The sequence below is a fragment of the Myxine glutinosa genome, chromosome 1 (assembly GCF_964187855.1).
Source record: "Myxine glutinosa chromosome 1, kmMyxGlut1.1, whole genome shotgun sequence".
Taxonomy (NCBI): Eukaryota; Metazoa; Chordata; class Myxini; order Myxiniformes; family Myxinidae; genus Myxine; species Myxine glutinosa.
The window spans coordinates 251,123,767-251,151,035 of record NC_136261.1 but is presented as its reverse complement, the minus strand read 5'-3'; the positions used below and the strand labels follow the sequence as shown (position 1 = coordinate 251,151,035).

At 42.3% G+C, this 27,269-nt stretch overlaps 1 protein-coding gene across 1 annotated transcript in view; it reads left to right on the top strand.

Moving 5' to 3' along the window:
• The window catches only part of TMED10 (transmembrane p24 trafficking protein 10), a 73,215-nt gene extending 48,731 nt beyond the window's left edge, over window positions 1-24,484 (top strand). The window contains exons 3-5 of the mRNA XM_068130026.2: window positions 8,328-8,401; window positions 19,454-19,580; window positions 23,862-24,484. Of these exons, the coding sequence (XP_067986127.1) occupies window positions 8,328-8,401; window positions 19,454-19,580; window positions 23,862-23,983 (323 nt within the window). The 3' untranslated portion in view covers window positions 23,984-24,484. The remainder of the gene's footprint in view (window positions 1-8,327; window positions 8,402-19,453; window positions 19,581-23,861) is intronic.
• Window positions 24,485-27,269: the final 2,785 nt, after the last annotated feature.

Here is a 27,269-nt window from a genome sequence, read left to right as displayed (position 1 = left end):
GCAGCCATATTTGATTAAAGGAAAAAAAAATTGGACATCACCAAAACTGCTTAACGAAAAAAATATTGACACTTGGCATATGTCATCAACTCTCCATTGGGTGTGTCGAGTGATAGTGATGATGTCATCAGTAAAGTGGTATTCCAGCCATAATTGGTTGAATTGAAATCTTCATCCAAATTTTTTTTGAAACTTCCTAAATCTGATCTATGACCTGATGTGTGAAGAATTCAATTTATATGATGTCATCAGTCATATGGTCTGGCGGCCATATTGGATTGAAAGTAAAAATGTAAAAAAAATTCTTCTCCAGAACCTCTTAACAGCAAAACTTCATGCATTTGATCGACTAGCCATGGGGAATATAGTTTTAAGTTTTTCATATTCACCGTCATTGATGAAATTTAGGGTTAATGTGCACAAAAGTGGTTATTAAATATCTTAATAATCAATCGATAAAGCTATTGATAATGGCAATGTATGCTGAGTACAGTGAGAAAAGTGGCGCCATTGTTATGACGTTGCTGGTACCCAGAGTATCCCGGAAGTGACGGTAGTACCGGCATTTCCCCCAAGCTCAGTGGCTGTGTTAAGTGTGTGTGTGTGTGTGTGTGTGTGTGTGTGTGTGTGTGTGTGTGTGTGTGTGTGTGTGTGTGTGTGTGTGTGTGTGTGTGTGTGTGTGTGTGTGTGTGTGTGTGTGTGTGTGTGTGTGTGTGTGTGTGTGTGTGCGCGCGCGCGCGCTTCAGTATCAGCTCTATTACAAGCCTTAGCCCAAGTATAAAACTAGAACGGTACTCGGTAGAGCGCATAACTCCGCCAGGCTAAACAGTTTATGATTTGTATCCCACTGATTGGCTGGTTCTCGATTCGGACCTGAACCAAAATCTAATCGGCTTGTTCTTGTCACCAAACCAACTCTTCCACCAAGTTTTGTCATAACTCGTCCATTACTTGTTGTTATATATCGCTTTTCACCGGATCTCTCAATGTTGAAGAATCATTGAAAAATGAAATAATTCTCATATCCGAATCCATATTCAGATCTTTTTTTTTTTTTTTTTTTTTTTTTTTTTGTATATACAAGATTAAGGCTCATGTAAGAGCTAACATTAATCATAAAAAAACATAATAAAGGGAGCGGGAGACAAGATGGGGAGAGAGAGGAAGCACACAAGTACAACAGTAGAGCACAGGGTCATCGGGAGATCTGTGGGAGGAAACGGGCTTGGGGGGAGGAGGCATGGGACGGGAGGGGGGGGGGGGGGGGATAGATCTTCACCAAAATCTAATCAAATCGTCCTTGTCACATACCCAACCTGTCCACCAAGTTTCATCCAAATCTGTCCTTAACTTTTTGAGATATCTTGTTCACAGACAGACAGACAGGTGTGAAACCATAACTTCCATCCACCTTCAGTGGTGGAGGTAAAAATGGATATTACATAATAGGATGCTTGGATGATATGGGTATATGGTCCGGTCCATAATAGTAGCGTGTTCGCCGTTCGGTTAACCAGGGTATATTTTGTTCAGAATGAATGAGGCAAAATGAGAATGCATGAGGTAAATCTATGCAATCTGCTGAATGCCGTTCTGGTTTGAATTGATTATTTGTATGCCTCCTCCGAGCATTATGTTTTTGGGTTGTCCATCTGTCCGTCCATGTTGTGTGATTGATATGTTTTTGTTACCACAATCCTGATTGATAGGTTTTTGTTACCGTGATAAATTAATGGCTGAAGGGATCCAAGTCAAACTTGGTACAAGTAGTATGTATATTGCTGCAAAGATTAAGTGATTAGATTATGGGGTCAAGAGGTCAAAGGTCAGAAGGCTCATTTGGTAAAAATTCTGTTGCGCTAATTTGTGAACCAGTAATGGGGGTTTTCACCAAATGTGGTGTAAGTATATCTATATATATAAAACACAGTTTGTGTGTGTGTGTGTAATGTTACCGATAGACTCCTAAACCGAGAGGCTCACGTGCTTGATATTTGGCATAGACATGGCCATTGAGCCTGGGAAGAACATGGCCGACCTAAAAAAAATTATTTCATAATATTTTTTTACCATATTTTTACCTCAGCGCATTTCAGCGAGGAATATTATGCACGGAATCTGAGGCAGTGGCAGAGCAGCGCGCTGATTCGCTCAGAGTGATCACGTGATGTTCCTTGCCACCATAAACTCAGTTACGCGTTCGCACGTATTTCAGAGCGAAAAGCGATTGCGTTTTTTCACATTTCAGCGAGGAACATTGCCATTCACACCACATAGGTTTTTTTTTCTTTCATCTTTACGAGATCCATATTTTTTATTCATATTTACCTTAGCGCATTTCAGCGAGGAATATTATACACGGAATCTGAGCAGGTGGCAGAGCAGCGCGCTGATTCGCTCAGAGCGATCACGTTAGTGCTGTTAGCTAGATTCAAAATCCCGTCTCGGAACCATCTCGATAAATTTTCAATTTTCATAACGGGATCTCGGATCGGCTCGGTTCCCGGCAAAGTAAAAAAAAAAAAATAAAAAAAAAAAATAAATAATTAATGAGGCTTCAAAAATAATGGAATTTCATTACAATATATAAACAACAATGAAAAAAATTCATTTCTGATGTTGAGTACTTAAATTCCGACTTAGCTTCCATTTACCGGGATGAAATTAAATACACCGCCTACATGCAGATGATCGGCCACCGACGGGACCGGGTTATCTCATTACAGTTTGTATTGTCGTGTAATTTCTTGCTCGGAATGTCAGAGAGAGGGAGAAAATGTTTCTGCCCAGGCATATTCGAGTCCCGGTTGGAGTTTCATTATCATTTTGTGAGTTGTGATCGCCAAGGGGCTCGCTCCCCCCCCCCCCCTCCCCCGCCCAGCAATGCCGGGTACTTCTGCGAGTAAATTATAAAGCAGGCGGTGTAGTGATCACCCCCCCCCCCCCTCCTTATTTTGACTCTGTGACTAAAGTAAACGTAATCAACTTATCAGGCCTAAAGTGGAGATAAGATAACCAAAATACTTTCACATTCAAACCGTCAAACCAAACCCCGAGGGATTCTTACAATTTATAGATTTAGCGTTGCAATTAAACATAAACGTTCATCAAAAACTCATTTCATAAAACTACATAATGTATTGTACTTGTATTAATACATTGTGTGTAGAATAATCCGTTATAAACGTGTTTTTAATCTAAATAAACATCGTCCCTCCAATCACGGAGCCTCGAGCGAGTCCCTCGATATTAATGTGCAAAAGACCATAGCAACCACATTCCGTAACTCGTCTCCAAGGACGGACACGTGACCGCAGCGTAAGGCGGGGCGAGGCGGAGTGATACAGCGGAAGGATTCAACGGTTTAAATAAAGTCGTGATGAGGCGGATTTTCATTGGGACCTTTATCCTGATTTCGTTACCATCCGCCACCAAAGGTCGATGGAGATGATGTTTTCACTCCTGTCTGTTTGTCCGTTTGTTTGTGAACACAATATCTCAAAAAGTTGTGGACGGATTCGGACGAAATTTTGTGGAGATGCAGCGTGTGTGACAAGGACGACATGATTAGATGTTGGTGAAGATCCGGATTCGGAATTCGGATTCGTTTGCAGTGCATTGTTTGTTGACAAGGGGAAAATCCTGGAACAGTGAGTTTACTTTATCTATCATCGTTTGTGTCAGTTCAGCTGCACTTGCGAAAAATGATGCTTGTGCAGAAGCAGAGTAATGAAAGCAAGGCTCAATAAATGCCTCTATTATGGAAAATATCTGCAAGAAGTTGGAATTTTAACCGGGATTTTTTTACCGAGAAATTGCGTCAGTCAATTTATCTCGGGACCGTCCCGAGACCGTCTCGAAAGCCGAAACCGCCGGGATTTCGTCCCGGTCTCGGCTCGGTTGACAGCCCTAGATCACGTGATGTTCCTTGCCGCCATAAACTCTCAGTTACGCGTTCGCACGTAATTCACACGTTCAAAACAAACGAGATCCGCGAAGCAAGTTGGTCGAGTCGTGCTACCCAAGATGGCGACATGGCGGCTTCACTTTTCATGGAGTATGAGCGTTCTATATATTTTCAATTCAGTGCGCCCGACTCGCTCACGTACTTGATTTGTGGCATAGACATGGCCATTGGGCCTTCACGGTGTAATTTGTGCGAGGCTTTTGTCCGAGTGAGCTTGAGTCGAGAGGGCGAATGTACGGGTTGGGAATGTACGGGTTTCCCTTCCCCCGCCCGGCAACGCCGGTACTGGAGGGCGTCACAGGATCGGTGAGTCTCCAAATCCGCTTCGTGCTGTTGCGAAGATACAGGATAATTTTAATTTCGTGCCTCCCCCTCCCTCCTCCCCCTCCCCCCTTCCCTCGTCCTCCCCCTCCCTCCTCCTCCTCCCCCTCCCCCTCCCCCTCCCCCATCCCCCCTCCCACCCTCTCCCCCTCCCATCCCTCCCCCTCCCCTCCCCCTCCCATCCCTCCCCCTCCCCCCTCTCCTGCCCTCCCCCTCCCTCTCCTGCCCTCCCCCCCCCTCTTCTCCCCTCCCCCCCTCTTCTCCCCTCCCCCCCCTCTTCTCCCTCCCCCCCCTCTTCTCCCCTCCCCCCCCCTCTTCTCCCCTCCCCCCCTCTTCTCCCCTCCCCCCGTCTCCTCCCCTCCCCCCTCTCCTCCCCTCCCCCCATTCCCCTCCCCTCCCCCCCATTCCCCTCCCCTCCCCCCCATTCCCCTCCCCTCCCCTTCCCCCTCCCCTCCCCTCCCCCGCCCAGCAATGCCGGGTACTTCTGCTAGTATTACAATGAAAGATGAACTGATTATATTTTGGCATCAAAGGTCATGTCAGGTGAAAATGTGATCCGTGAAAACAGCTGAAGGGATTTACATCAAACATTGTACAAATATGTATAATTATGTATAAATGATATGGGCAGAGACACATTTGTCAACATCGCAATGTTGAAGAGTGCCGTTCTAGTCTATTACTTTGTATGCAGCCTGTGGCTGCTGGTTGCATCAATTCTGGAGTGCGGCTGTGCCGCTGATGTAGTGCCCCATGTTGCCAGTAAGCTGCTACTCATTTTTCCGACCTCGGAAGTATGACAGGCTGAGTCAACCCACCTGGTGTTATTTAATGGTATGGCAGGGGCTTGAGCTCAAGAGCCGAAGATCTTAAGTCAGCCACCTTAACCGTTAAGCGAACACCAGACTTGCGTTTAAATTTATCTGTTAGTATTGGACAATACCTACACATAAACAACCTGCAAGAGAGTGTTCAAACACTAAATTAAGCCAACAATTTCAAATATAAATGAAGATTTAAGTTGAACTTTATTGGTGATGTTTGTTCGCATTAAATTTCAACAAACTGGAAAGTGGGTGGCTAAGGTGTGCCCATACTTGAATAACAGCAACATGTTTTAACAACTCGTAATTTTAACACATGTTTTAACAACTACATGTTCATTCAGCAACTTGCAAATGTCGAACAGCAACTAAAATTATTAGATAACTGCTTGCGAATGACTCGTTCACTGATTTAATAAACATTTGTGTTTGTATGATTAAAGTGATTGAGAGACCGAACCTGCCTTTACCACGTACATATGCATGCAGAAGTAATTTCCATTCACAGAGTGATACATCGACAGTTATCGTTATTTATGGGATTTATGTGACGTGGCAGTTGCCCCTATTTGATTTAACTGTCGAGGACTGGTTCCTCATTGCTGCAGATAATGACATTTTGCCTTTGTTGGAGGGAGGTTCTCCTTGGATCTGGATGGTGAATCTGACCAGAGTTTTCCATCTTAAAAAAAAAATTTTTTTTTTGCATCTTGTGCTTTTTATATTTTGACCTTGAAATTGTCATTTGGATGGGAGGGTCCTTGAACAACAAAGAAAACAATATTATTCAGAATGGCGCTGGCAGCACCGTCCACCAGAATGCCGTCATTTACTGTCCTTTATCATGGAATACGGTAGTACTCCATATGTAGGGATGACATGGGGAGGGGGAGGGGGGGGGGGGGGTGAGGAGGAAATGGCAGTCTCATCAAATGTGTACAAAAATGGTGTGCTTAAAAGCTGCTACAGAATGAAGTCAATGCTATTTATTAGCACAATAATGGGGATTATTAACACTAATAATCTATCTGAGCACAATAATGGCTGAAGCAATTGCAATGATTCCAAAATCAGTCAGTTTAAAATTTTAAATAAAGTCTAAATAAAAATTTCAATATCTAAAAAATAAAATAAAATCTAAATAAAAATAAAAATTTAAATAAAATTTAAATAAATAAAAAAATCAGTTAAAAAAGCAATTATTGCAATGATTCTAATGGGATGAAGCGACATTGTCTCTTGGATATTGCACACCCACGTATCTTTAAGGCCACTCGAGGTGGGGGCTACACAACACGTAAATGAGCACACGGCTTCCTCCCTTTCAGTTTCGTTTTAAACAGAAGGAGCGAGTTTCAAAAGTTCACTACGAAAAACGCCACGTTAGCACCAGGAAGGGTCATGTTATTAACCCAACACTTATGGGGTATATAGAGTACAGTAGATCTTCGCTCAGTTCTGTAAGTAAAACTTACCTCACGCATGTCAGGATTCCTCGAAATTTCTTTATTTAGTGTTATAAACAGCATTAGCGACTGTTTAAAAAGCTAATCATACGTTTTTGTGGTTTATAATATTTTTTACTTCTGGTAGAGGCCGTTGGGCCGTTGCTCCCACGAAAACGCCATGATAAGCTATTTATAAACGTTGACTCGATGTTTGTTCAAGGAGGAAAAATACTTTGGGGAGGTGGGATACTAATGGTGTTAATATTGTTTTGTAATAACATTAATATTATGCTATTATCGTTAGTTTTGTTATTCGAAGCGGCCTTGGAAATACGCCACGATAAAGCTAATTTAACATTTATATACACCTCAACGTGCAAGCCATTGACGGCAATGGCGGGCAAACTCGCTCGGGGGGAGAAAACCCCCTTGGGGAGCGGGCAAACGATTGCGCTACAACCTTCATTATATAACCCTTCGTCATCGTATCAAGTTTGGTTGAGATTGGACAAGTAAGGACGGAATGTAATGGCGTCAAAAATTCATCACACAGACGGACAGACACTAAATGGTGTATTTTAGTATGATTTGACCTGCAGTGTCATCTGTATTACTGATATTATTTCATGCACATTTTAATTCCAGGAATATAATACATGCATAAACTGAAGTACTTCAACACGTGATTTCCACTTGACGACAAATGAACCACAATTTACCACATTATACTCCATCCCTTCCCCCTTCCCTCGCTCCCTCCCCCATCCCCGCTCCCCCCCAAAAACAACAACAACAACAACAACAACAACATAAACAAGTCAGAAAAAAATGTATTAGAAGAATGAAAAAACATGTTGGAATTGGATAGAATTCCAAAAAAGCAACCAAACAAGGAAGGCATGACATCATGCTCCTTTTACGGATTGCCATTAAGATGCCTTTTCACATTTTACTTCTCAATTCCACAAATAATAAAATACACAACTAGAGTTGATAGAACACTACACCCTGCACAGTGTTTAATTAATATATAGTAAGTATTCGCTTAACATTGTTTCGTTAAATCTCTGATCAATTGGAGAACTTACTCCTTTAAAGTCGTTAACTGTTCCGTTATAAAGTCGTTTTACGTCTAATTTAGTACCACATGAATGGTTTTCCTCATTTTAATAAAGTTACAGTATAAACCATACTGTAAATACTGATTTATAACCCCACCCGGAGTGTGTACAGTATAGGCCTTGTATACAACGAGCTGTACATCGATAACATCGGTGGGTCCTGGGCTGAAGTTACGATGGTGTGCATGAATAAATAGTGTGGAGGAAGTTGTGGCCTGAATGTGTCAGACTATGCATGCATAGTATGACAATGATTTAAAGAGGTTATCCCCGCTATGAAGAAATGTATCCTCAGCTTGGCCAATAAAGTGGGTTTTGATGAGGTGGAGGAAGTCGACGTTGTACAACTTCTGCAATCACATAGAGAAGAGCTAACCAATGAAGTTCTGAAGCAACTTGAAGTAATGAGCAAAAAGCAACTAAAGATGATGATGTTCAATTGTTTGTTGAAAGTTCTTTAAAACTTGTACTCAATATGTAGAAAATGTCTTTTCTTTGTAGTTAACAACTTTGTAGGTAATGTGGTGTTATGTTTGTATTCTGAATGCATACGCTTTGTCTGCGAGCCCATTTTTATTGTTATGGAAGTTTCCTTCGCTAGATTGAGGATTTGCATTGTGTGTGTGTGTGTGTGTGTTGGTGACAGGAAGCAGCCACGGGGCAGATCAGCACATCACTTTGACCACAAAGCGTGGCGTTGAAGCCAAGAATTATGAGGATGTAAGAAAGTCATTTCAAATTTCTGATTTGCTTTTGAAAAAATGCTATATTTAAATTTGCTGATTGTTTGATGCTTTGTGCTACCATTTTGTTCCATAGCAAATCTTGTATACTTGTTCAATCATTGTTGGAACATAAAAGAGTGGGGGGTTGGGGGGGGGGGGAGGGACACCAACAGCTTGGCTGAGGGCCAAAATGGAGAGAGACTTAGACCAATAACAGATGTGGCGACAAAAGAGGGGTGGGGTAGACACTGGGTGGACACGATGGATATACAGAAGCAAATGTGTTGTGGGTGGACAAGATGTGTACAGAAGCAAAATTTTGCAGCCAATTTATTATTTCTTGAAAAATAGAGTGCACTACACTTTTGTTTCAGAAACCTAATGTCTTTGCACGATTTTTCTGTATCATTTAATGTGTTGAGAAGTAGCAGGTTTATATAATTTATTTTTTTTGTATACAAGATAGAGGCTCGTGTAAGAGCTAACATTGATCACAAAAAGACAAACTGACACATAAAACATTATGAAGGGAGCGGGAGACAAGATGGGGAGAGAGAGAGGGAAGCACACAAGTACAACATTTGAGAGCAGGGACATTGGGAGATATGTGGGAGGGAGAGGTGGGGCGAAATGCGTGGAGGAGGCATGGGAAGAGGGTGTGGGGTGGGAGAGGTATAAAACACATGGACATTGATTGTTAGGACTTCCAGGAAAGAAGTCGGAATTTCAAAAAATGTGTGTCTGGGGTGAATTAGCGGAAGTAGAAAAGATCAAGGTTTTGGATGGGGGAAGATAAGAGATGGTGGTGAACAGCTGTTTTAAAGACCTGGAGGGAGGAGTGGAATTGAAGAGAGTGAGGGAGTTTGTTCCAGAGGTAAGAGAAAAGAGGAATGAAAGAGTGAAGGTGAGCAGAGAGTCTTGATTTTGGCAGTTTAACCATAAGAGGGTTGCTGTCAGATTTTGTGCGACCTGAAGGAATATTTGGGGTCAGAGCACAGACAGAGCTGGGGGAGAAAGGCCGGAGAGGAGTCTGTCGAAGACAGAAAGACCACCAACCTGCCTGTGGTGAGTAAGTAAAAGGCCCTCGGAGTTAGCTTCATCGCAAGAGATTCCAATGATTCTGAAAGCTTTGGTTTCAACAGCGTGAAGCCAAGCCAGGTGTGAGGCAGGAGCATTGGCCCCAGAAGGAGAACAGTATTCCATTGAGCTGCAGATGAAAGCCTTGTATGTGATGAGGAGCTCAGGTGTGCCAAGGAAGGACTTCGCACGACGGAGGATGCCCAGGCGGTGACTGGCTTTGGAGGCCAGCTTGGAAATGTGGTTTTCCCAGGAAACATCATGGCAGATAGTGAGACCCAAAAGCTTGAGGGACAGAACTTCTTGGAGAGGATTGTGCAGAAAGTAGATGGGAGGTTTGTCCAGTCGGTCTTTTTGGAGAGACATAGTAAGAGTGTGAGACTTGTCAGGATTGAAAGACATGTTCCACTTGTTTGACCAGTCTGTAATTTTGTCCAGGTCTGCAGAGAGTGAGGAGGCTGCAGACTACCGATCTGAGGGATGAGGTATGGAGTGGCAGAGAGTGGAGTCATCAGCAAAGAGATAGAGAGGATTCTCCAGAGAGTCGGAGAGATCATTGATGAAGACCAGAAAAAGCTCAGGGCCCAGAACACTGCCTTGGGGAACTCCAGCCTGAACAGGAAGGGGAGATGAGAGAAAACCATTCAGGGCCACATGTTGACTACGACCAGAGAGGAAGTCTACAAGCCATGCGATGAGATTTCCATGGATACCATAGGAGGAGAGTTTGGTGAGCAGAGCGGGTTGCCAGACCGTATCGAAGGCATGTGATACGTCAATGGAGACAGCTCTCATTTCCTGTTTGGCATTAAGGACCTCCATCCATTGTTGAGACAGCAGGAGCATCATGTCCAGAGTAGAATGACCAGGTCTGAATCCAAATTGATGATCCGAGATCAAGCCATTGGAGGAAAAAAACAAACAAAAAAAAAAACACCTTTAGAGGCCATTTTTCCCCGCAAGCGGGGGTTGGCCTTTTTCGGGGACCGTGGTTGTTGTTGTTGTTTTTGGTCCCCTTTTTGAAGCAATGTTTTACGGCCGGATGCCCTTCCTGCCGCCAACCCTTTTTGTCGCCTTTTTACGACAAACAGGGAATTACCAGTGAACTGGTACTCAATTTGCCGACCTCGGAAGGATGACAGGCTGAGTCGACCCCCCTGGCGTTAATTCAGCGATCGACCGGGATTCGAACCCAGGATCCTAGGATCCTAAGCTGGCACCCTAGCCGCTAGCCCAACACCAAGAGACAGGAGAAGAGGAAGGATTTGATGTCAGAAGCGATGATTGCTTCCATGACCTTGCTGGTTATTGGGAGCAGGCTGATTGGTCTGTATTTGCAAGGATCTGTTTTTGCACCTTTTTTGTGTAAAGCGGTGATGTTGGCTGATTTCAAAGCAGATGGCAGATGACCTTGAGCAAAAGAGAGGGTGAAGAGAACAGAGAGAGGGTGAGATAGAGCGGCAGCGCAGGATTTTAGGACCCGTGGGCTGATGCCTCTGGTCCAGTTGCAGAATCAGAGTTGAGGTTTGACAAAAACTTCTCCACCTTGTCAGGAGTCCAGGAGCAGTTGGGTTCGACTGGAAAATGTCGGTACAGAGAGAGATGGGTTCGGGATACAATATTTTGAGGCAAACACAGAGTTGAGGCATTCGGCTTTTTCACGTGCAGTGTCAGCTGTGTAGCCGTTTGAGGTAAGGGAGGGGTTGGAAGGGGAACAAACACCAAAAACAGATTTGACCAGATGCCACCAGGATTTGGAGGAGGGAGACAGGTTTGAGAGTTCAGTCTTGAGAGTGGAGTGGAGTCTCGGTGGAGAGATAGTGCTTCCTGGCACTCCTGAGGGTAGACACACACTTGTTCCGAGCTTGGTGGAAGGAACTGAGATTGCCTTCAGTTAGATTAGCCTTCCAAGAGGCAAAGGCAAGTTGCTTCATGGCAACTGCCTCACCACAAGCTTCAGTGTACCATGGACGGGAGGAAGGGTAAGACAACTGAAGACGAGATGGGATAAATCTGTGCATGAGAGAGAGCAGTTTACTTTGGAGTAAACTGTAAAAATTTGGAGATTACTGTAAACTGATTACCAAATATCAGTAACTTTGATCAGTTTTAATTACTTATGTAAGTTTTGTAATCTGATTGCAATTGAGTTCATTTCTATAGGATGTAATCTTTCAAATTACTTTGTTCAGGGAAATTCCTGAAAACATGGACTTGTATAATAAAATAAATTAATAATACGACTAGGTGGTGCACAGGTAGCGCACTTGCGGTTGAGAGGTCTCATCGGGGCTCAATTCCAGACCTGATTATAAACTTGGATTGGTGCTTCACAGGGCATTGCATCACTAAGTGTACTTTCCCTCGGATGACGTTAAGGTGGGTGTCCTTTCTGCTAGCATAAGCTGGTGGACATCGAAGATCCCAAGATGTCTTTAACAAAGGGTAGGCGACTTGTTGCCAGCCCCCCTGAACACATTTCAAATTCCCGTCCGAACCGGCACCAGTCGATCGTCAGGCCAGGCCAGCCGGTTCACGAAAAGGCATGAGCCAAATCTTACCACACCTCCGACCTCGCAAGATGTCATTAATTGTGGCCATTGACTTAGTGATAGTAGACAGAAAGGAAGCACAAAAGCTCACAACTACCAATCATCTTGAAGGCTCTGAAAGCTACGTGTACAGCAACTCTCAATTCTTTAATTACTATGATCGATAGTCTTGTTTGAAGTGGAATCTTTTCTGTCATGTTTGAGCAGCTTTTACTCAGGTATGGGTATGATGGCTGCTTGTATGAGCGCCTTATATGTCTTGACATTTTAATAACTTCCTCATCTACCAATGAAAGAAGTGGAAGGGTACCCTATTGCAATGTATCGTCTCATGTACACTCCTGGCACGCAGCTGTGAACTGCGCTTGGTGGGAAAATGCACACCCAAGGTATTGCTTCGAGAAATGGCCAAGCTCGGAGCTCAATTTGGTTGGTCGCACACCCGAGTGGCATGATGAGCCATCATAGTCAAAACATGGGCTAATACCATGCCAGTTATCAGGATTTTAACTTTGTTTCACGATTTTCCCCAGGGCTGTCCAATATACCTGAGCAGGAATGCACAGCTTACAAAATAACAATTTATTAAATAATATAACACTGGCATGACACACATAAATGGAGAAATACAGCTGGACAAGAGACAGAAGGTCAATAACGATGATCATTAAAACCCTTGTCATGTATTCCAATAAAACTAAACCCTTAAATGCCGACTTGTGCCATATAAACACACACACACACACACACACACACACACACACACACACACACACACACACACAAAGACTTTTTAAAAGGAGCTTCCAGTTTATCTGAAGGAACAGCATGGAGAAGAGAAGAGGAACAAGCCTGCACCGGCCAGAGATTTCAGCAGAACGATCCAGCAACTCGGAGCAAAAGAGCGAATAGTGCTTTTCCGGTTGAAAATACTCCCCCTTTTTCCTCTCCCAACTCTTCTAGGCCCTCACATGACTCTGCATAGCCACTTATCCGGCGACTTCCCGCTGCCGGCTCAATTAAATGACACCCCACCTGAGGTGATGACGTTGCGGCCACGGTCCCTCTTCTCTGGGAGAGGGGGGGGAGGAGGGGTGGGAGCGAGAAGAAGAAGGGCGAGGGTGGTATGTTGAAATGCGTACATGAAAAGCATACATCTAACCTGCACGGGCACACAGTCCATGCTATTATTTTGATAACTGCCCTGTAACCTACACACATAACAGTATGCATGTGCAAGTGCTGAGACAACTGCAGTCACAGAGAACAGTTAGACAGGAGAACATCCAGTACAGTATTCTCATATTTTCAACAGGTTTTCACGAACTGGGACAACTGCACACACTCACAAAGAAACTGGAACTGGAAAGCCCTGCTGATTTATTTAATTTCCCCAATGAGTTTTTAGCCTCTCTATCGTAGTACTTGGGATACATTTGTTTAGCATACACTACTGGTCAAAAGTTTTAGAACACCTCAATTTTTCCAGTTTTTATTGAAATTTATGCAGTTTAATGTCTCAATGTACTCTGCAATTAAGCATATAACAAATAAACAATTGGAGATAAAAAAAAGAAATCATAGAATCATTTTGTTTAACAAAATGTAATTTAAATTTTTGACTCAGCAAAGTAGCCACCTTTTGCAGATATAACTGCCGAACACACTCGTGGCATTCTTTGTACAATGGAAATCAAATATTGTTTGGGAATTTCTTCCCAACACTGTTGCAGAAGTTCCCACAAATGTGTTGCATTTAGTCAGGTTCACTATGTTAACAAATATAATTTCGTTCAAAATTTTGGTAGATTAGCAAAACTATACATTTTTGGAATATTCAGAGCATGAGGAATCCAAAAATTAATGTTTACATTTGCGTAGACACCTTTGCGAAAATGATACTCAGGACAGTGATGAAGATAGTCAGGTTCACTATGTTAACAAATATAATTTCTTTTCAAAATTTTGGGATTAGCAAACCTGTACATTTTTGGAATCTTCAGAGCATGGAGAATCTGAAAATCAATGTTGGCATTTGCACAGACACCTGCATGGCCGCCATTTTGGATTTTGAAAATGGCCACCATAAAATACATATTTTGCGCGATCTCGGCTTCTAGTCAACCTCGAGACTTAATTAAATATGCTAATCCTATGTTTTCTGGGTCAAGGAATCCAATAAAGGCCTCAAAATAGTTCTCAGGATTATAGAAAAGCAACAAACAAAGGTAATTGAAAACCATTGTCTTTATATTTGTGATATAACTGTATTACATAATACATGATATTGCAAGTCCTTTGAAGTTATAGGTTGTTATAGGAAGTTATAGGTAGTATCAGATTGAACTTTCAGTCCTATACACAGGATCTACGAGGTCTATACCGTTCAGGAATATGCTTTTGCAGATCTTCATCACTGTCCTGAGTGTCATTTTCGCAAAGGTGTCTACGCAAATGTAAACATTAATTTTTGGATTCCTCATGCTCTGAATATTCCAAAAATGTATAGTTTTGCTAATCTACCAAAATTTTGAACGAAAAAACATAGTGAACCTGCCTAATTTGTATGTTGCTTTGCTTTCACCCTTCTGTCCAGTTAATCCCAAACCAGCTCGATGGGGTTTAAGTCTGGAGACTGTGCTGGCCATTCCATGAATTGAAGCCTACCGTCCTGTTATTTTCCTCGAAGGTAGTTTTGACATAGCCTGGAGGTGTGTTTAGGGTCATTGTCTTGCTGTAGGATGAACCCCTGACCAACTAGGCGTATACCAGAGGGTATTGCATGGCGCTGCAACATGCTGTGGTTGCCCTTTTGGTTCAGGGTGCCAGTCACTCTGTGCAAGTCGCCGACTCTGGATCCAGCAAAAGAGCCCCAGACCATCATGCTTCCTCCTCCATGTTTGACAGTTGGTGTCACACACTGAGGAACCATCCTTTCGCCTACTCGACGGCGTACAAAAACCCTGCGTGATGAACCAAAGATTTCAAATTTTGATTCATCGGTCCATAAGACCTTCTTCCAGTCTTCAGTAGTCCACTGGCGGTGCTTCATGGCCCATGCAAGCCTCTTTTTCTTATTTTACCATCTTAGCAATGGCTTTCTTACTGCCACTCGACCTGTAAAACCTGCAGCTCGAAATCTTCTCCTCACAGTTGAAACTGAGACTTGCTTACTTCGACCAGTGTTAAGCTGTGCTTGAAGCTGTTGTCCTGTGAGCTGCCTATCACGCAAGCTGTTGACTCTCAGAAACTTGTCTTCTGATTCTGTTGTGGCTTTGGGTCTGCCAGACCTCTTTCTGTCAGAGTTTCCTCCAGTTTCTAATATACTACTTCCTGCAGTGCAATATTGTCCAAATAATGCTTCAGAGGGTGTAATAACAGTCTGTTCCAATACTGCTTTTATACAGACTGTGGGTTTGTGATGAAGTAATCAGCAGAGGTTGGGACACCTGTAGGAATTGTTTGCATCAACTTTCAAGGATTAATTTACTTACATTGCTGCAGAACAGCTGTAAGTTGTTAACCCATTATTTGTTCCCTGAAAAAGGCCTTTTTTTACAATATAATTGTGCAATTTACATTATTTTCCTGTTTTTGCTAACTTAAACTTTTTTTTTTACCTCAAGCAGTTTACTGCTCACCTTTGTACCATTTCAGGTTATTCACTGGACTTGAATTGCTTAAATTTCAATAAAAACTGGAAAAATTTTAGGTGTTCTAAAACTTTTGACTGGTGGTGTATACCTGTCATCATAAACCCCAGTCACTTCAAACGTGTTTCATAGTTTAGTAATGTTTCACATTGATCTATTCCTAAATATGCTTAAATAAATAGATTTTAAAAATCATCCATTACTTTACAAATTCAGATTACTGCAATGGGATAAGACAATTGATTGCTTAATAACTGATATAATGGTAAATGTTTTAAGTTTATGTACTAAATTTTCCAATCGAAACCTTCCCAACACCACTTATAAAACCTCCATTATATGCAAACCTTTTCAAGTAAAAAGTATCTGAGCTTCACTTGCAGACACTAAGATTTTATCCCAGCCTCTTCCTTCCCCCCTAACTTCCTCTCCCCCAATTTCTTCAATCACTGAAAACTTCCTACAGCATGTGAAATCCCTCCCATCAAGATATCAAGATGAAGAACATCCTCGGCACTCTTGACTCCACTGATACTGGTGCTGACATAATCAGTTCTTTAATATTTGAGGGGGTTCATCTGTTGCATCTCCTCTTTCTCTGTTTGTTTTTATACATCATTCTTTGATGGCTGCTAGCCTTGTGTTGGGCTAGCGGCTAGGGTGCCAGCTTAGGATCCTAGGATCCTGGGTTTGAATCCTGGTCGATCGCTGAATTAACGCCAGGGGGGTTGACTCAGCCTGTCATCCTTCCGAGGTCGGCAAATTGAGTACCAGTTCACTGGTAAATCCCTGTTTGTCGTAAAAGGCGACAAACAGGGTTGGCGGCAGGAAGGGCATCCGGCTGTAAAACATTGCTTCAAAAAGGAGACCAACAAAAACAACAACCACGGTGCCCGAAAAAGGCCAACCCCCGCTTTGTGGGGAAAAATGGCCTCTAAAGGTGGGGGGTTTTTTTTTTTTTTTAATTATTTGATGGCTGCCTGTCCTCGTCATAAAAATCTCTCATGCTACTCCAAATCATAAGAAAGGTGTCAACATTGAAACACAACTCTGGGCCAGTCAACGTTTTCTCCATAATCAACTAAGTAATGGAATCGGTAATTGCTGCAGACCTCAAGAGTCTTCTCTCTTATCACTTTGATCTGCGATGATCAGTTTGGCTTCTGCCCAGGTCATTTCATCTTCAAAATGCAACCGATTTGTCAACCATGGATGAATGCCCTCGACCTCAAGCAAGCAGTTGGTGTGCCATCTCACTTGACTTTACTGTGTGTTTGGTTCTGCCTGCTACCCTGACCTGAGGTTTGAAGCTGTCAGATTATGATATCAAGGGTTCTCTCATACATTGCTAATCAGATTTCTTGTACACTTGCAAGCACCAGGTTGCTTTGGATGGAGTTCTCTCCCATATTCTGGTGTCCCTCCTATATAGTCAGGCTACAACAGCGTCCCTATTTTCCAATCCCATGAGAATATGTCACTGTTCATAAAACTGGAGCATGTTTTTTGTTTATAATAAAGAAGGTGTTACGGATTCGTCACTTCCGTTGTGGTTCTCATCCACTGTAAACATTTTTGGTTGCATGTACTACTATTGTTGTCGTTTAAGTGAAATAGAGATTACTATTTTCAAAAGGTAAAAAAGTTAATGTTTTAAAAGAAACCGGAACCGGGCGAAGAGGAAGAAGAGGAAAAAGAGGGCGGAGCGAGTGAGTCGGACAAGAAGCCGAGCTGCTTCGAGGTCTTGAGCAAACGTTGGCGAACGAGGGTCAAGAGTGAACTTCGGGTTTCCCGGGAAAGGGATTCCTGCGACAGAGTCGTTATCGCTGTGACAGATCAACATGCGTGTCAGGTTTTGCGGTTTATTCCGAAGAGAATCGTTGTTTGAGGGCAGTTGCGCCTCGAGAAGAGGCCCGTTGGCCGTTTTTGTCTCGCGCCTGATTTTGCATCACTCTGGGCTCTTTGCCTCGCTTCAACCATTTCACCGCATCCAGAAGTTAAGCTGGTGTGTGTGTGTAACGTGGATTTTGAGTGGAAATTTGTGGTGAGCCGTTGAACGTCCATATCCAAAGGGGTGATTTCCCAGTCGCCTTGAGGGCACCTTTATGCATCTTTGGCAGCGTGACTGTCACTGTCAACCGAACGGGATTCTGGTCTCGATTCGACATTGTTCTGACGATCACTGGAGCGTGGATCAACGTTGGCTTGAAGCCGGGATAGAGACATTGGGGATGTTCTTTTCGCTCCCTTGGAGCACAGTGAGTTATATTGTACGAACCTGATGGTACCATCATAGGAATGATATATTTGTTGTACAATTGATTACTATTGTTTTTTGTACTGTTATTCTTGTGTGATCTTAATACAATACTTGTTTGTTGGTAACAATTGGTGTGGGTTTCACCATTGATCTTTGACATACAGAATAACACATCTTTCTGCCATGACTCCTCTTGGGGCTCGGAGGTACACCGTGACCTGGGTTTGGGGAGGAGCACGTAACAAAGGACTTTGTCACTTTGTCCCTCCATAATGACTGGCTAGAATATCCAACCTAATTATTGGTTACCTGGAGCTCATGGGCCTCACTTTTAGCTATAACCAGTCTTGAGCAGATCATCTATCCACGCTGCCTTCCAAAGTCTGCTGTCTCTTCAGTCCTTTCTATGTCACCAACGTTGGAACAGTATAAAAGTAAAAGGCCTTTATCTGAAATGTTGTGGAATATGGTTCTGCATATAGACTGGTGCCGCTGTCTCCCATCTTGCCCTCCTGCCTCCCCTCTTGAGTCTATAGATTACAAGGCCCTCCTTGTTCTGTGTATATCATGACAGGAGATTGAGTCTCACAGTCTGCTTATTTCTCACTAGAGCAGTATTTTGTGGCCTTGCAGTTTTTTACTGCCTCAATTCTGCTCTTGCTTCTTCTTTCCTCCGTCCTATCTGCCCAACCCCTGCCTTCCATGTTGTGTGAACTCCAGCAGAAATGCTTTCCTTGTTAATCTCCCGAAGTACAAGCTTAACACTATTCCATTCAATCGTCTACCTCTTGTATTGCCTGTGGGTTTATCTTGAATCTGTTGTCTTAATGTCTTCCTTCCAGGATTCCAAGTTTGTTGCTGACTGCCACCACATTGTATATTCCATTTCTACTTTTGAGACTGTTCTCTTTCACCCTGCAATCCTCCCCTTGTGCTATGTTATATAAATTTATTATTGTCCTATTTTTTACTTGGTCCATTTATTTTTTGCCTTACTGTTATACTGTTTTTACATGAGCCTCAATACCTGTATTAATAAAGCAGGTGACCTAAAAACTACTCTACCTAAACCATCTGACAACTGAATTTTTGGATCCATTACTGAGAAATGTTGACATTGGGAATTTTGAATGATTAAGAGTTTTGTTTGCAGTTTTTGTTTTGTTATATTATAATGAAAACCTTTTTTTCATCGGAGGAAGAGGAAAGATTTGGTCCTAGAGAAAAAGCTCATTTGTTGCATTTAAAATAGTGCTTTCTCTATTTTTCATTTCTGTGGCTTTCAGGTAATGCCTATACCCCTGATTTTGTGAGATTCTTATCATTTAACTTTTCCCTTTATTCTTGAAGTTCAAATTATGAAAAAAAAGAAGAAAAAAAAGCATTACTTGACTCTTGACTTCAAGTTTTGAATATCAAGGATGTGATAAATTGATGTCATTTCGAAACAAAGGTTGAAAATGTTGTGGTACATGAAGACACTTGTTGCCATTTTGTATGTGCAGATTGCTAAAGCCAGGAAGTTAAAGCCACTGGAAGTGGAGCTGACAAGGTTGGAAGATCTGTCTGAGTCCATAGTCAATGATTTTGCTTACATGAAGGCTCGAGAGGAGGAGATGAGGGACACGAATGGTTCGTATTAATGCTTACTGTGTCAACGTTTTAAGGTTTCTTTCCATCATGAAAACAGTACGTTAGAACATATAAAAACTAATGATTGCACAGATTTTAAAAACAAGATTTATCGAAATTCACTGAGTGAGCATCTCCAACTCTTTATTATTTTCCCCTTGGTTGGTAGTGGGGTGAAATTGATTGAACTGAAGGTAGGTTTGAGGGATTGGAAGAAGGGGCAAAGAAGGTAGGTGTGAGAGATTGAAGGGAAGCATATGAGTGGAGCAAAAATGTCAACTTTTGCATAAGCAACTAGAACAGCACTCTACAGAGTTCATACCTCTGCCAGGCTGTACAGTTTACGTTTTGTATCCCACTGATGAGTTAGAGCTGGATCTGTACCTGAACCAAAAGCTTGTTCTTGTCACCTATCCGACTCATTCACCAAGTTTTGTCATAAGTTGTCCACAACTCTTTGAAATATGCTATATATTGTTTTTTGGCCCGATGTCTTGATGGTGAAGAATCGCTTCAAAAAAAATTGTAAATTCTCGTATCCGGATTCAGATCCTTACCAAAATCTAATCGATTCGTGATTGTGACGTACCCAACCTGTCCACAATGTTTCGTCCAAATCCATCCATAACTTTTTTAGATACCGTGCTATATATTGGTTTTAGGCATATCATTCAATGGTGAAGAATCACTTTAAAAAATTCTCTGATCCGGATCCGGATTTGAATCTTTACCGAAATTGAATCGATTTTCCTGGGTCATACAACCAACCTGTCCACCAAGTTTCATCCGAATCCAACCACAACTATTTTAGATATTGCACTACATATCGTTTTTTACCCTATCACTTAAAAAATTCTCAGATCCAGTTCCGGATCTGGATCTTCACCAAAATCTAAAGATTTAATATGTATCACATACGCATAGCCAATCTATCCACCAACTTTCATCCAAATCCATGCACAACTTTGAGATAGAGACAGACAGACAGTGATGAAAACATATCCTCCATCCACCTTTGGTGGCGGAGATAATAAATACAGTGCCTTCCAAAAGTATTCACACCCCTTAACTTTATTCACATTTTGTTGTTTTACAACCTGAATTTACTTACAACCTGAATTTACTCGTAAAATGGATTTAATGGAGTTTTTTTGTCATTGATCTCCACATAATACCCCAGAAAAGAACACCCCTCTGTTGGTCCCACAGTTGGCATTGCATGTCCGAGCAAAAACTCTACCATGAGGTGCAAGGATCTGTCCGTAGAACTCCGAGATATAATTGTGAGGAGGCATAGATCTGGGGAAGAGCCTGGTGTTGGCTTAGCGGTTAGGGTGCCGGCTTGGGATCCTAGGATCCTGGGTTCGAATCCTGGTCGATCGCTGAATTAACGCCAGGGGGGTTGACTCAGCCTGTCATCCTTCCGAGGTCGGCAAATTGAGTACCAGCTTGCTGGGATGAATGATCATGGTGTGTACCCCGATTTAGAATAGGTACACCGTATCCCTGCACATCGTAAGAGCATGACCAAGGGTTGGTGTCAGGAAGGGCATCCGGCCATAAAAACATTGCCTCAAACAGGGAACCATGATTGTCGTGGGGCCCGCAAGGCTAACCCCCGCTCTAGCGGGGAAAATGGCCTTAAAAAACGATCATTCAAAAAACGATCATTCATAGATCTGGGGAAGGGTATAAAACAATTTATAGTGTTGAAAGTTCCCAAGAGCACAGTGAGCTCCATCATTAGGAAATGGATAAAATATGGAACTACCCAGACTCTTTCTAGAGCTGGCTGTCCGACCAAACTGAGTGCCCGGGCAAGAAGGACCTTGGTCAGGGAGGTGACCAAGAACCCAATGACCACTCGGACAGAACTGCGGAGTTCCTTAGCAGAGATGGGAGAACCTGCCGGTAGGACAACGGTCTCTGCAGCACTTCACAAATCTAGGCTTGATACCGGAAACAAAGCCTAGCCAGAAGCCTCTCCTGAGAAAAAGGTGCATGACAACACACCTACAGTTTGCAATTAGGCATGTGAAAGACTGAGAGCACGAGGCAAAATATGATGTGGTCTTATGAGACTAAAATTTAACAATTTGGCCTAAATGTAAAGTGCTATGTGTGGCAGAAACCCAGCACAGCTCATTACCCATCTAACACCATCCCTACCATGAAGTATGGTGTTGGCAGCATAATGCTATGGGGATGATTTTCATCGCAGTGACTGGAAGACTTGCAAGGATAGAGGGAACAATGAATGGAGCCAAATACAGGCAAATCCTTGAGGAGAACCTGCTTCAGAGTGCCAAAGACCTTAGACTGTGTGAAGATTTACGTTCCATCAGGACAATGGCACCAAGCATACAGCCAAAGCAGCACTGTTATGGCTTCAGAAGAAGAACATGAAAGTTCTTGTGTGGCCCAGCCAAAGCCCAAACTTGAATCCCATGAAGAATCTTTAGAAAGACTTCAAAAGTGCTGTTCACCGACGCTCTCCATCCAACTTGACAGAGCTTGAGCAAATCTGCAAGGAAGAATGGGAGAAACTTTCCAAAGCCAGATGTGTAAAGCTGATACAGAAATACCCAAGAAGACTCGAAGCTATAATTGCTGCCAAAGGCTCTTCAAAGTATTGACTCTGGGCTGAATACTTTTGTATTTCATTTTTCAATTAATTTCTAAAAATATCTAAAAACATGTTTTCACTCTGTCATTATTGGGTATTTTGTGTAGATCGGTGACCATTTTAAAATTTAATCCATTTGAAATTCAGGCTGTAGGATAACAAAATGTGAAAAAGTCAAGGGGTATGAATACTTTCTGAAGGCACTGAAGATGACCCATAATTTGGTGATGGGGGTACCTGGCTCTTTAAAGTAACTAGGGAGCCTGTTGGTCTGTTGTACCAAATTTTCATTGGTCTTCACTGCCTTGTAGCATACCTGCCTGTCAGACTCAGGGGGTTCTTTTGGGTCCTTGTCGTCTTTTGGGTCGTCTGGGTCTTTTGGGTCCTCAGGGAATTTTGGGTTATCAATAGCCTTTTGGGTCATTAAGGACTTTTGGGCCCTCGGGGACTTTTTGGTCATCAAGGACTTTTTGGGTCTTTTGGGTCATCTGGGTCTTTTGTGTCCTCGGGAACTTTTGGGTCATCAATAACTTTTTGGGTCCTTGGTAACTTTTGGGTCATCTGGGTCTTTTGGGTCCTTGGGGACTTTTGGGTCATTAAGGACTTTTTGGGTCATTAAGGACTTTTTGGTCATCAATGACTTTTTGGGTCATTAAGGACTTTTGGGTCATTGAGGACTTTTGGGTCATCAATAACTTTTTGGGTCCTTGGGAACTTTTGGGTCATCTGGGTCTTTTGGGTCCTTGGGAACTTTTGGGTCATTAAGGACTTTTTGGGTCATCAATGACTTTTTTGGGTCATTCAGGACTTTTTGGTCATCAATGGCTTTTTGGGTCATCTGGGTCCTTGGGGACTCGGGTATTTTGGGTCCTTGGGGACTTTTGGGTCATTAAAGACTTTTGGGTACTTGGGGACTTTTGGGTCATCGAGGACTTTTTGGAACTTTTGGGTCATCTGGCATCAATGACTTTTTGGGTCAATGACTTTTGGGTCATCTGGGTGTTTTGGGTCCTCAAGGACTTTTGGGTCATTGGGACTTTTGGGGCTCAAATGTTAAAGGGTCTTCTAAGGTCTGAGGGGGTCTCGGCAGTCTAAAGGGTTAAAAGGTACATTTGAAAAGTACGTAATTAATTCTTAGACGTACATAGTAAATAGACACAAAAAGTATGCCTCACACACGCACACACAACTCATCCATTTATAGTAGATGGCAGTTGCTTCCGTGAATTCATTATCATGCAGAACAATTTTCAGGTGACTAGTCAAGTGATTTGATTTTGAAAATAAGAAGCAGTTTTATGCAACATTTTTTTTGAATTCACCGATTTTATTGAGTTGTCAGTTTGAACCGAACGAGTTTATGCTTGGTGATCGAGATTATCAATAATTGGTTCGCTCAAAGCCATGGAGCTACAACGGCATAGGAATAGAATATATGAAACTGTTTGTGTAGTTTACTTGTTCTGTCCGTAATAGTAACAACCTCTTCTGTGCGTATGTTATTTTTAGTTGTATAGGCCTCACAAATTTTTATCCTCCTTTTGTAATTCAAATATCCCCGTTCATTGCAGAGCCAATTTCTTCCCCACACTAGTATTGTATCTGAAAACTATTGTTAACCACTCTCATCCACATTTGCACCATTTTGTTTGCAGAATCTACCAACTCTCGTGTCCTGTATTTCTCCGTCTTCTCCATGTTTTGCCTCGTGGGCCTAGCCACGTGGCAAGTGCTTTACCTACGGCGGTTCTTCAAAGCCAAGAAACTCATTGAGTGATGTGATCAGCTGTGGGGATGACGGGGTGGGAGTTTGGAGGTGTTGGGGGTATTAAGGGGGGGGGGGGTTAGAAAGGTTTCTCAAAGTTCCGGCTATAAAATCTTGGAAACCTTGCTGACTAGGCCTCATTTGTTTTCTCAATTTGAAGTTTCAGATTGATTAGACACAAGGGAATGTTTATGTATATTGACTTTTAAATTGGCTTGTGTGAGGCTCGTTCTGTGAATTAGAATGAATACAAGGCTTTTGTGGTCGCTTGTAAATGCTGGATTACGAGTTGTGCTTTGACTTCAAGTGGATTCGATAGTCATTTGCCACGATGGTTAAATTTTCCAATTTTGATAGTTTGGGTGGGATTTTGAAAGGACCAGGTAAGCAGCTGCAGAATGAAATGTCACATAATTATTTGTAAAACCACTGTGGAATAATTGTTGCAAAGAAGTACAGTAGTTTGTATTTGGAGCAGTCTCAGAAGGTCAATAAAGAGATACCAGGAACCTAGTTTGTTGTTGTTGTTTTGGTGCTTTTGAAAATATTCGTTCATAAAATCCAAAATTTGTTGTTGTTTTGGTGCTTTTGAAAATATTGGCTCATAAAATCTTTAAAATTTAGCTGAAATATTTTTCTGGTATCAACAACATCCATAAGTGACTGCACGCAGATGGGATAGATTTGATGACATTGCTTTTACGTCATGGTGTCATGGCTTTTACGTGGCCTATGAGTATACATGTACTTTGCAGTATATAGTGTATATACTACTCTATATATACACTATATACTGCAAAAGTGATTGTGTGTTTTATGCTTAAAAAGGAAATAGAACCAAATGCAACCATATTTTGCATGTTGTGAAAGGGTACCCCAAGTATGGTTTCTCTCTGGGTAACATATCTGAGGGACGGAGTTTAAGATGGGGGAAGACCCCCATTCTCTTTATGTAAATGTGTATCATATAGTGCCCCTTGGCCCCTGGTGGTATCCGACATTACAAATCAACTTATTTTATAAAGAAAGTTTAAATGAATGAATGAATGATCGTTTTCAGGCCATTTTCCCCACTAGAGCGGGGGTTAGCCTTGTGGGCCCCATGACGATCATGGTTCCCTGTTTGAGGCAATGTTTTTATGGCCGGATGCCCTTCCTGACGCCAACCCTTAGTCGCCTCTTACGATGCGCAGGGATATGGTGTACCTATTCTAAACCGGGGTACACACCGGGATCATTCATCCCAGCAAGCTGGTACTCAATTTGCCGACCTTTGAAGGATGACAGGCTGAGTCAACCCCCCTGGCGTTAATTCAGCGATCGACCGGGATTCGAACCCAGGATCCTAGGATCCCAAGCCGGCACCCTAACCGCCAAGCCAACACCTTAAATAGCGTTAGGGTGATAATAATTCGTTAGTGTGATGATCTGAGAGTATAATTCGAAATTTTCAAAGTTTAATTTCGATCATTTTAAGTCGAGGTTCAAAGTTCAAACTAAAGCACCCAACCAACACTGGGTCCTTGGGGACTCTTGGGTACTTGCCTCCAAGTGAAGCAGAACTGTTTTTTGCTCATGCCATATTTAAGCAGAAAGTAAGGCCGATGAGGGTGATGCACTGACTTTTGAGCAGATGGAAAATGACCTGGGCAAATGATCGGGTGAATGGAGCAGAATGTCTGTGAAGTCCAACATGCTGTCTTCTGTTTAAATCCGTCAGCGTAGCGACGGGTACAAATACCCAATGTTTTATATAATTGCATTGAATATTTTATAAGCATTGGTTGTGATTTTCTAAGAACTAGCAGGTACCCGTGGAAAATTCTGCATTATGTAAAATGTGCAAATAACAGTAAAATATCATGTTTATTTAATATTGTGTAGCTCTGTGCTCCTTAAAGATGTTACGGACTCTTGGTTGTCTGCAGTCAGGCCACGCTATCCCTTGGACAATAGTGGACTCCATCAATGTTATACCAACTTATGTTGGGTGTGAAGTTTACAGTCGAAACAATGTCCAATTCACAATCTGACGAGATATGTCGCACGGAAATTCCTTGGAATTGCCACTCTTGTGATTGCAAGTGGCCCATTTGTGTTCATAAATGATCCCGAGTTGATTAATTTTCTGCCTGAGGCACAAATATGGTGAAATCGAATAAAAACAAAACAACGTTTAATTCACCATCTCATGAGATTGTGTCATCTCACGATATTTACCATGACACGTGTATTATAATATAGATGTTTCTACTGAGGAAAGTTGTTGGGCATTTTCCTCTCTTGCATCATTGCTTTTCGCGCTTTATGGCCGTCGTGCGTAAAATCAGAAAAATAGCTTTAATCAGCCTTACATGTTTATTTATTTCCCATTAAGCTCCAGTGTGTCTGTCCAGACCATAACTTTTTTGCCATTTGAGCTTTTGTCAACAAACCTTTATTATGAGAATATGGTGAACACCGATTATTTTATTTGTCCCCCGTCGCACCGCGAAGCGAAAGGGGGGACTATGGTTTTCCCCTCCGTCCGTGCGTGCGTCCGTCCGTGCGTGCGTACGTACGTGCGTGCGTAAGCGAAGGACCGAATTCTAATTTTGTGTGTTGGTGCAACCCACGTCAAAATCCAAGATCGCCACCGCCATGTATGTCTGAACCTTGTGAGCGGAATATCTTGAAAAATAAACGAACTACTAACTTCTAATCGGGTGTGTTGTTGTATCTACGCATAAGGAGGAACGCTATTGAAAATTGGGTCGCCACGTCCAAATCCAAGATGGCTGCCACCATATATATATGTCTGAACCTTGTGAACGAAATATCTTGAAAAATAAACGAACTACTAACTTCTAATCTGGTGTGTTGGTGTATCTACACATAAGGAAGAACGCTATTGAAAATTGGGGTCGCCACGTCAAAATTCAAGATGGCCACCACCATATATATGTCTGAACCTTGTGAGTGAAATATCTTGAAAAATAAGCGAGGTACCAACTTCTAATCTGGTGTGTGGGTGTATCTTGGCATAAGGAAGAACGCTATTGAAAATTGGGTCGCCACGTCAAAATCAAAGATGGCCACCTTGCGTCTTCCACTTTGTCAACTCATCACTTCACCGACCTCGGACCTCGGCGTAACGCTTGTTTTTTAGTGTTTTCGTCAAGTTCTCTTCAGACGTGGATGGGCTTTGCATCTTGGGATGCTTTCTTTATATATTTTACCCCTCTTCATGCACCACGATATTGTTTCGATTTAGATTTTTTTTTTGCAACTTTTACAACGAAACTTTGTATCAGCTACA